The sequence below is a fragment of the Physella acuta genome, unplaced genomic scaffold, assembly GCF_028476545.2.
Source record: "Physella acuta isolate Inbredline_101_S28 unplaced genomic scaffold, ASM2847654v3 ptg000118l, whole genome shotgun sequence".
Classification (NCBI taxonomy): domain Eukaryota; kingdom Metazoa; phylum Mollusca; class Gastropoda; family Physidae; genus Physella; species Physella acuta.
This window is the reverse complement of record NW_026731638.1, coordinates 601,743-613,476: the sequence shown is the minus strand read 5'-3', so window position 1 is coordinate 613,476 and position 11,734 is coordinate 601,743. Positions and strand designations below refer to the sequence as shown.

The following is an 11,734-nucleotide window of genomic DNA, read 5'->3' as shown; positions in this document are numbered from 1 at the left end:
TTATTCTTAAATGGATACAATATTACACACATACATTAAAACATAATTGCTGAACACAGGATCGAAAAGTCGACACTAAAACACCTACATATTATTACTGAAAAGTTAACAAGTGCATATAAATCTTTCTAGGGTCTTGCTATTACTATAATTTAAACAAAAATAAATGATGACACAAATGTGCACATAGGAAGGATTTTCTATGATCTAAGTTTATAGTGCTAATAAGCATTGTACTAAAATACATTTTTATCATTGTTTTTTTACAGACGGTGCTTTCTAATGTGTATAATATAAGAATCCTGTGTCTTATACATTTAAGTACATTGTTAATGTTGTATTCAAAGTATTTATCCAGTGAACCATGCATTGGACTGGGTTTTCTATAATGTGCTTTTTAACATTATACCAGATTGTTAAATCTGGTGTGTATACATTCCAATTATGCTACCAAGTTCTGTTTTAGTAAATCCCTTATGTTACATTTCATTTGTTCTATTGTCGCGTCGCAGGCTAAGTTTATTTTTATTTTGAAAGCTGTTTGGTCGAATATTATTAAGAATGTAAGACATCGAAGGCAATATCCAAGAACATTTTAAAGTCTTGCACGAAGTTTTTGAAATGCTATTTTAAGACAATGTGTATATATTTTGAGCTTTCATTTCGTAGATTTACATGAAAATATTTACAATAAAATGTTCAATGTTGAATTGTATAATGACCAAATCTCTTTTCTTGTATATACATTATTAGTTATATTAAATTATAATATGCTTAGCTTTCGAATCACATAAAAAAATATTTCATTTAGACACCATAATGGGTATGTAGGAAATTATGGGGCACTCTAGGAAGTTTCTTAAATACATTCTAACATACGGTAAACCACAACTTTGTCAACCTCAAAATTATTCCCTTCAATTAGTGCTTAACCCGAACTTTTTTTTAAGTTGTTGCAGAATTAAGAGTATTATTAGACATCTACATTTTGAAAAGTAAAAGTAACATGTATTAGTCTTAATTAAACATACAGCTTTAATAATAAAAATATGTAGTTTTTTAAGATTATTTAATTGAAAATAAAAATGTTCACACTATTATTTTCTTTAATTATTTTTTTTTATATTACTATTTTAGGATATGGATCTAAGCTTGTTAAGTAAAAAAAAAAGATTCCATTTCAAACCTGACGGTCTATGGGGCAAGTGAAGTAGAGTTCATTTGTTTCTGTGACCTCGGCATATGAAGAGATAGTGAAGAGATAGTGTGGTCAGCGCTATGCCCAACCGCCTTTACTCTCCCTAACGTGAGTTAGGTACCCATCAGAGTAGGGTGGAATCAGGGATGGTCTACTGACTTGAACCCGGATTCGAACTCGAGACTTACGAGTTAGCAGTCCAGCTCTCTACCACTAGACCACTCCGTCCCATACTTACATTAAAATGTAAAAAAAAAAAAGGTTTGCTAAATGTTGAAAATCAACTGCTTAAACATAGAAAAGCGTAATCATTATTACATAGCTTTAAAAGTTGCTAAATATTGAGATTCTCTGTGTATTAGGATTGAAATATATATTCCTATTATAGGAAAATAGTAATAATATCTACATACATATGTATATTAATAACAGAAGAATTCAAGGAATATATTCATAAAAAACATCGTATAATAAAATATCCAATGCATATTTTATTACAATATAGAATATATCAGCTTTAGGCATAGTGCTACATTACTAACTTACATAACATTATCAACAACAGACGACACATACATACCTAAAATCAATTCTTATATTTCGCCTAACCACTTGCAACGTCTATATACAATTTTGCAACCCATTAGACGCTAACAAATTATTCTTACATTACTACAAACGACAATTACAACACTACTTACGAACTTACATCCGTACAAGCAGCGTTTACATCACTACAAACGACCCTTACAACACTTAAAACTACCCTTACATCACTAAACACTACCCTTACATCCCTACAAGCAACCATTACATCACTACGTACTACCATTTCATCACTACAAGTTACCCAAACGATAAACAAACGACCCTTACAACACTTAAAACTACCCTTACATCACTACACACTACCCTTACATCTCTACAAACGATCATTACATCACTACACGCGACTCCGTGGTATTCATTAAACCGTGACCGTTAGACTAGTTAGCCTGGTTTAATTATAGAATATAGACGCCACACAGTTGTGCTGATCTTTACTTGCAAGATCGTAACAGCAAACCTTGCGGAAAACTGTGTAGTTCAGAGAGTCGGGATAGTCAGGATATTCGGGATAGATAGATGTAAGTCATTTTCATGTTAAAGCAAAAGACAGTTGTTGTGTGCTGATCTTTACTTGCAAGATCGTAACAGCAAACCTTGCGGAAAGCTGTGTAGTTCAGAGAGTCGGGATAGTCGGGATATTCGGGATAGATAGATGTAAGTCATTTTCATGTTAAAGCAAAAGACAGTTGTTGTGTGCTTGCAAGATCGTAACAGCAAACCTTGCGGAAAGCTGTGTAGTTCAGAGAGTCGGGATAGTCGGGATATTCGGGATAGATACACGTAAGTCATCTTCATGTTAAAATAAAAGACAGTTTTAAAATTAAGTTTTATTTTGTGACTTGTTTATATTCATACGAAAATCTAGCTTTTATCAGTGTTTTAATAGTTGTACAATAAAAATGACATTATGAATTCACCCTAAAATTTAATTTTCAACATTTTATTTTAGCGATAGAACCCTTAGTTGCTTTTTATTAATATGTGTAGTCGGTCGTAAATACTGTAGTTTTCTATCATGTACTATTGTGTTGTATTTTGGTGTAGTTTACTTTCACAACGCTTGATTTATCGTGCACACAATTTTAAAAAACAATTAGAAAATAAAAATGAGACACAAAACATAAATGCAAACACAAGTACGGATTTTTACACAGTTAAAAAAAAACGGCTAGTCACAAAGAGGCGTGATTATACTTAATAAAGAAAATAAACAAACATAACAACCCAAACATCAATTCTGTGAAAATTATTTTTTTGTTTAAAATTGAGATCACAAATTGGCAGACTGCGATTTTCTACATTAAAATTGTTTACACATCTATAAAAATCGAATCAAATACAGTGTAGATGCTAGGGAATCTTTTATATCTCATATTTAAATACTTGAAAACGTGTCTCCATATATATCTTGATAAAACATATTTTGATTCTATGAACGGTAACACATATTTTTCTCTCTTTTTTTTACTTTCTCGTATACGAAGTATAGAGGAAGTATTGTAATCATGCAAAAATTCGAAATCGAGATTTTCACAAAGATCGACGTTTTACACTTCCCTGAGTCGGAAAAATATAGTTTTGCAATTTTGTACGCAAGTCTGTGTTTGCTGTTCAATTGTGTGCAATTGTACCTACGAGATTATATTTTATTTTTAAAAGTTTAAGTATTTAGAAATTGATTAAATATTATATCTATATCCTTAGTTGCCACCCCCCCCCCATAAGGTTATATAAGAATATTCGAAAAATGTAGATGAGATCACACACACCCGCTTTAATTGTTTAACCATTAAGTACAAAATATTTTCTGATTAACAAAACACAACACACAGAGAAATAACACAGAAAAATAGAAGTACAATAAAACGTATCGAACTAGACCTACACGTTTGTCTTGTAAACGCTCTCACGATTGGCTGACCTAAACGACGGTTCAATAGGTTTAGTAACAGCACAATTGCCCCTGGAACCGTTGTGATTATATATTTTCTTGAAAAGATTAAAGACAAAGAATTTAAGAATATAATTCATATCCATAGTAACTTGTTGTCGTTGTAAAGATTTTGTAATAATGACTTCACAATCGAGCCTTTACAAGCCTTTAGTTTTTTTACATATAAAACAGACTATAAAGAATATTTTGAAAAAATGTTTATTAATAAACATACATTCACATAGCTAGATACCTAGACGTCAGTTGTAACATTTTAAACCGAGTATAGTTCATATATAAATTAAGTGTTTGAGTGACTTTTGTTAGTTAAACTGTTAAATAAAAATTAACTCAATTTACCGAGATCACACTTCAAGCAAATAAAACGTGATAGGTGCGACTATTTAGTTCTATTTATCGTCTCCACAAGATGGTTATACATAATGATCAATCTTCTTTCAGTAATTCACCACTTTAATCAAGGTATCAGTCATGAAGCATAGTGTTTTCTATGTATGGCTACATAGCTGCATTGGTAATAATTGCTATTTTATTGCATAATATTTATTCTAAGATTAAATAGTAGTTATAGAATACTTCTTTCTCCATTCGGGGTGTAATTAAAAGAAGTATATATATATATATATATATATATATATATATATATATATATATATATATATATATATATATATATATATATATATATATATATATATATTCTTTTGTTTTTTGTAAACGCTACCAAAGAAATATTTTTTCCCAGTACTTTTGTGTCAAGCAAGGACGTTTTATGTAAAAGAAGGAGACCCATTTTTGTGTGAAATGGATCTAAACAAAGTATTCTTTTCGAGCATTCGATGGAACTTGATAACATTGAATGGAACAACAATAAACATTGCCGATTGCGATAAATCATATACTTGCCAAGTAAACTACGATCGGAGTAAGATTGTGTGATGTGCTTATGCTAACTTTCGAAATAAGATTCCTAAATTAAACAATTCAGTTTTGCAATGTGCAATTGTTACACGTTAAAAATATATTGCAACGGATGTTTATCTGACTGTGTGTTGGTCTGTGTGCCTGTGTGTGTGTGTGAGCATGCTCGTATGTGTTCGTGCGTTTGAGTTTGGGTGTTACAGTAAATGTCAGTATGTGTTTGCATGCGTGTGGGTGTGTGTCTGTGTGTTTGTGTATAACTATCAGTGTGCTTTGTGTCCGTGTGTGTGTCTATGTGACCGTATGCGTTAGTGCCTGCGTTTGTATTTCTGTGTGTGTTTGTGCGTCTGTCTGTGTGACTATATGTCTGTATATAAATAGGTGCTTATAACCTAAAAAGAAAACTTGATATTTTCAGGCAACTTTCAGGCGTTACTTCGAGTTAAAGATTACAACAGTTATTACCGTTCTGCTGATATGTCCATCACCCTGAATATAGAACGCCTAACAAAAGACATGCAACATGTAACATGCTTGTATGGCTTTGATCAACAATCATTCTTTGAAAGTGTTGTATGCAGTTTTTCATTTGGAGGTAAGTTTGTTTCCAATGCTTGCATAGAAGCCAAGTAGGTTGTGTTAAGATATTGTAATAAAAATATACTGAAGAGATTATCCAGATTGTATCCAGCAAACGTATTTGCAAAATGATAACATTTTAAAATATTAATTGAATATGCAATATATTATTTACTTCGCATTATAGGAAGAAATGCGAGGTTTTTGAGACTTGAAGAAAATTTTGTTTTTAAAATTGAAATATTTAAAGCTAGATGTGATTTAAAAATAACTAACGAAATACGTCACAAATCGGGAATAATACTAACACTTATATATACAGTTAGATAAAAGAGTTTTATAAGTATAACAAATGTTTTACATTTTTCCACAGTGGAACCAAGCGATCCATCTTTTCTCCTAAAATTCATTATCCCATTGGGAGTAGGGCTGCCCATTTTAGCAATAATAATAGCATGTGCCTGTCGCAAACATATCCGACTCAAAAGAACGAGGTCTGAAAGATCTAATTCACACACCTTGAATAACCGTGACTCCATCTTCACTGTACCAGTACCTTCGCATCAAACAGAGAATCATGTCATGACTAACTCAAACACAGTTCACATTCCAAGTTTTCGTCCGATCACCTCGAATACCCCAGCTCGACACACAAAGTCTAGTCGAAACAAATCCGTTCGTCCTGCTAACACTTCGTCAAATTTGAATAAGAGAGGTCAGGTTATTAATAACTCCAACACGGCTTCAGTACCTGGTTCGATTCCGAGCGTCTCGAATACTTCGTATCATCACACACCATCTTGCCTAGACTCATCCGTTCGTCCAGTTCATCAAACGTCCAACCTGAATCAAAGAGATACACGGGCCAGCATGACCGTGCGTGATTATCACGCACCATCTCACCTACACGCATCCTTTTGTCCAGATCATAATACGTCCAACCTGAATCAAAGAGATACACGGACCAGCATGACCGTGCGTGATTATCACGCACCATCTCACCTACACGCATCCTTTTGTCCAGATCATAATACGTCCAACCTGAATCAAAGAGATACACGGACCAGCATGACCGTGCGTGATTATCACGCACCATCTCACCTACACGCATCCTTTTGTCCAGATCATAATACGTCCAACCTGAATCAAAGAGATACACGGACCAGCATGACCGTGCCTCATTATGACCCGCCATCCTACACAAGTCTGTACCCTGGACGTCAAACAACCTCACAGTACCACGTCCAGCCATATCTAACAACAACACAAACAAACGCTGCTCTACATGTGTGTCCTACATGCCAATCTACTGTGCCGACATATTAATCAAACAATCATATAAACACAAAACTGCTGTGTCAGAGATTCACACAACACTACATGTTATGTAATGAGGTAGCTGGAAGATGAAAATAATTATAGAAAAATATAAAATAAACAGGACACACGATTTCATTACAAATAATGTGTTTAAGCTATTATGACAACAACAAAATGCCATACGCATGCTATCTGTACGTCTACTCGGACTAGCACCTGCATCCTATGAACTTACACTCCAACAATTAGAACTATAAAGCCTCATGCTCCGAATAGTATTCTCCACATAGCCTCATCAGACGGTTTCATCAACTTTGATTATAACACTATGTCTCACTTCTCATTCTGTATATATATACATTCCATCAGAACCACAAATTGCATGATCGGTCTATTACCTGATCTTCCCTTTCCCCCAACATTAACCATGGGGACAAAGTACCTCATCTCCATGATTTAGTAGCGAATGAGATGGTATCCAGAACAGTGAGATTACAATTTCGTTTTCAATATAAATGTGGGGTAATACGCTTAAGGTAGCTGGTCTATGTTATCATATAATCTATATATATAATTCTCTTCTGGGAGCCGCTAGAAAACAAGCTGCAAACGCGCCTAGAAAACAAGCTGTAAACGCGCTTCCTACCTCCCCACCCCTACATGGTTTTAGTGAGCTGTGTTCACTCTAAATGTTTACAAGCAGAGCCAACGATTTTTAACGGAGGGGGGGGGGGGGGGAGGGGGGGGGGTGAAAGGAACGAGGGGGGGGGGGGGATTTTGGTCCTTAACGAGCTACTTTTAGTTTTATAAAGAAATATTTTCAGTGGCAGCGTTGGTACTGTCGAATTCACAAATTATGAATAACTGAAAAGTAGAAAAAACAACAACTAAATAGCGGCGTATGTTATGCCGCGGGCCGGCTCGTTTAATAAAATGTTTGAATGTTTAAGGCAACTTATGTATGTTATCGTATAATTTAATAAAATGTTGGAATGTTTAATGTAACTGCTCTATGTTATCGTAATATGTATTTAATACTAAAAGTGTATATGGTGAGTTTTACTTAAATCCGTATGTCCTAATTTAAATAAAATTAGTGGTACAACATGCGTTTTGTGTTAACACAATGCTAATACCAGACATACGTAATGTTGTATTTGTGTCGTTTTAAGTCTGGCTGTATGAGTGAGGAAGGAAATTAAGTTGGAAATTATTACGTTCTGGTCTTCACACGGAAATAGAGCAAAATACAAAATACAATATACCTTTACCGGAAATCCTTCAAACTATATAGCATGTACACACAATGTATTACTGATATGTGAACTTGCGTCCGCCTAAGATAAACAGTGCTCAAGTTATTGGCTTATCATAAATCGGAAGGTGAGTATAATTGTATATGGTCTGTGTATCTGTGTATCTGCGTCTGTGTCTGAGTCAGCATCTGTATCTGTATCGGTATATATATATATATACATATATATATATATATATATATATATATATATATATATATATATATATATATATATATATATATATATATATATATATATATATATATATATATATAATATTTACATAGACATGGTTATATATATATATATATATATATGTCTATGTAAATATTATATATATATATATAAATACATATATATATATATATATATATATATATATATATATATATATATGCGTGTTTGTGTGTTTGTGTGTTAGTGTATATGTATGTGTGTTCGTGTATGGGTAGGAAACACATTTTTTCATAATCCACGACAACTCTACATGTTGCACTCGATTGTTTTTTGTTTTCATGCTGACTGAATAGACTAGTGTAGTCTTTATCAGACCTGTTACAAAACCAGGTTAGACCAGGAACAACATGGAGGCGGTTATTCCCCTTTAACCTTACATCGATTCATGTCACCTGATCTAAAGTGTGCGAAAACAATAGTTTTCTTTTCTTGCTATTTCACGCATTTCTATCTTTTAAACTTACACACCCATACGACCTATTGTATAAACACACTGATAGCATATCTAAACATAACCAAATACATATATATAGGCACGTATATGCACCACTGTCACAGACTGTATTATTATGTATCTTTATTATATTGTGTTTTGCATGAATGAAGAGTACCTGGCTAGCGGAAGGACTGTCTGAGCGATCCTCATGTGTTTATCCATGCTTTTGGTTGAGATCGCTCATTGACGTAAGGGGAGGGAAAGTGGTGAATAAAAGAGAGAGCGAAAGGTGAACGGGTGTTGTGTGCTAGGACTTGGGACTGGAACGATGACAGTAAATGTAAGATGTCTCCATGACTTGGAGTCGTGATTATTATTTGTACCTATATCAGTTGATCTTCAAATATGGATGTACCACGGATTTATCTGTACATAGTGTAAATAAAGTTGTCATTTCAAGTTGCCACTGTTGCTCGGGTTCCTGTATGAAAGCTAACCCACAACAACAAAGAATACATGTTGTTACATATGGTGTCAGAAGTGGAGGCAATAAAGTGATGTTGCTACATTGTATTACTGTTACTTATGATGTCACAAGTGGTTGAAGAATTGGTGCTACATATGTCAGAAATGGAGATATTACAGTCTGTGGTCTTCCACTGTTTACCAAGTACGTCAAGTTCTTGAAAGTCATCTATCTACACTCAAGTCAGAAGGGTTGCTGTAGTCAAGTCAGACGTTTTGTTCAAGTCAAGTCATCAACGTGATAATTTTTATCACCTTATTTCGATATTGTCTCATCAATGTCGAGTAAATATCGTCTGTGTGTTTCTTCTGTTTGGATTTAGCCGATCAAGTCTTAATGTTTCTTTTCTACTGTTTGGATTTAGCTGTTCAAGTTTTTTCTATATGGATTAGCTGTTCAAGTTCTTCTACTGTGGATGAGCAGATCTAGCTAGTTAGATACAAGCTAGTTAGGAATTCGGGCACTTAAATAGCATTAACGGTTGGGTGAACTTGTAATGCTATATGTCAAGGTGATAAAAATAGCGTTATTGACGTCTTACGATTAAACGTATAGAAGCAAGACAAGCTACTGAAATCACACATACCTGGTTGGGAGTGTCAAGTTACCCAGTTTATGTGTTAGACAAGTTAATAATTCGTAAGTGGTTATGCACGGAAGTTTTAAATAATTAAATTTTCGTGTTTTTAATAATTTATGACTATTTTATTCAATTGTAAGCTTTAACAATTTATTACAACGCAAGTGATGACGAACAATAATAATTCAGTATGTGATATTTTAAACTTTTATTCCCTAAAAAAATGAAGAATTACATGCGTTTTTGATTGAAATTGTGATTTCTCTATTTAAAATATACTTTAAATATTTTGTGTGTTTAATTTAATAAACAGTTCTTTAGAGGCCTTTGTGTAGGCTTTGCATATGTATTTATTTCTAATATATATCGAAAGCTTTATAAAGTTTAATTAACCAACTACTAATTATTCTGTAACAATACAAATAGTAATTTCGATGAACCCTTCAAATAACAAATTTACCATAGGGAACCAAACAAGTATGTTTTAAAATGCAGCATTTATCCGTTTTCTTTTAGCATTTTACGTGGTGTGACAAGACCGTTATACATGGAGCTCAAGGTTTTCTTTCTTAGTATCGTAAGCTGCTTAGGTATTTTAACTTTTAACATTCCATGATTTAATTTTAACACAAGTGCATTGCTTAAGCCAGCCGTTATATATATATATATATATATATATATATATATATATATATATATATATATATATATATATATATATATATATATATATATATATATATAATGATAATATGTGTTGAAATCGCTGCTTGTATGATACATCTCGAAATATCCAATTTAATCTCATGTCTTTTTCTTACAATATTTATCTTAAACAGTACAGTTGTGTGATGGAATGAATTACACTGTGACAGTGGGTGACCCATTCGAATGTAAAACAGCTATAGAGGTGTCAAAATATATTGTCAGATGGACAATGTAACCCTAGATGCCTTGTCATTTTATTGTTAGTCGGCTTTAAAACCTAATTGGTTTAACATAAAGATCTATTGCATAAAAAATGTGATTAAACTGCAAGAACTAGCATGTGTTTATTAGGTTATATTACAATTCTATTTAGACAACAACTTCGAAGCCTCTTGTATATGGTGGAGAGATTCCCTAACATGGAGCGGAGGGATTTACGTGTTCTTCTCCATGAAAGTAAAGCGTTTCAACTCAGATATATTAAACCTAACATGTTTAATTGATGAGAGACTTATGATCCATTACTGTGAATTTGTAGTTCTAGGTAAAATGCTTTTTCTTTGTAAGATGGCCCTAAATTAATTGTGTCCATTTATTTAATGTTTCCATTTTATGTCATTATCTCTATATTGTGTTTGCAGTAGTATACATTATTTGTTTTACTGTTTCGTAACTTGTTTGTAGAATGAAATAGAAATGTCAATTTATGGGTAAAAAAAAGCTATTTTTTCTTACTACCAATTATTGTTTACTGCATCAAATGCATGTTTAATACGTATAAATAGAACATATGTATAATGCAGGGTTGGCCTGGCTATGTCCAAAAGGCCCGGGAAAATTTTAAGTGACCCCCCCCCCCCCCACCATACCATATTAAAATTTTGATAGTGTCCTCGTTTCTTTCTTTATGAAAGCCTGTATGAGGGAATGGAAAATAATGTCACAGTCTTTTTGCGTGTGTAGTCCTTAACCACACTGTTGTGTGCTGACGAAGACCTTGGGTCGAAAAGTCGATAGTATCAGTCTTTATTTTGTAAGGTAACAAACAATAGCTGTGTTATAAATAATTCAGTAACGTGGCATAAAATTTTGCTCAAACGTTTTGACGACAGGGGTGGATGCCCCACCCACCCAACCCTAGATATACCTCTAGCGACGACACTGGATTAAGTGAACTAAACAGAATATTTATGAATTTGAATTAAAATAATACGTCTTTTTTTCAGCGGCGCCTACGACACGGAAACCAACAGAACAAAATGGTTTCGTGATAAACATTCCAGTTTACCATAAAATAATCCCCTCTGTTATTTCTGGAACCGCGGTTTTGTGAATGTTTGTGTTTATGTGTGTCAGATGTTACTGTTA

The 11,734-nt window shown here is 33.3% G+C and overlaps 1 protein-coding gene across 1 annotated transcript; it reads left to right on the top strand.

Annotated features, from left to right (window-relative positions):
• Positions 1–4,186: 4,186 nt before the first annotated feature.
• LOC131934823 (uncharacterized) lies at positions 4,187–6,587 on the top strand. The gene is made up of 4 exons (XM_059290950.1): positions 4,187–4,275; positions 4,507–4,686; positions 5,101–5,277; positions 5,635–6,587. The coding sequence occupies exons 1-4, from the start codon at positions 4,233–4,235 to the stop codon at positions 6,585–6,587; spliced, it is 1,353 nt and encodes a 450-aa protein (XP_059146933.1). The 5' UTR covers positions 4,187–4,232.
• Positions 6,588–11,734: the final 5,147 nt, after the last annotated feature.

Bases quoted from the DNA above. Each gene is read 5' to 3' on its own strand.
- LOC131934823 (XM_059290950.1), top strand. From the start codon at position 4,233: ATGAAGCATAGTGTTTTCTATGTATGGCTACATAGCTGCATTG. The intron at 4,687-5,100 runs GTAAGATTGTGT...TGATATTTTCAG, and splicing joins CCAAGTAAACTACGATCGGA to GCAACTTTCAGGCGTTACTT. The intron at 5,278-5,634 runs GTAAGTTTGTTT...ATTTTTCCACAG, and splicing joins ATGCAGTTTTTCATTTGGAG to TGGAACCAAGCGATCCATCT.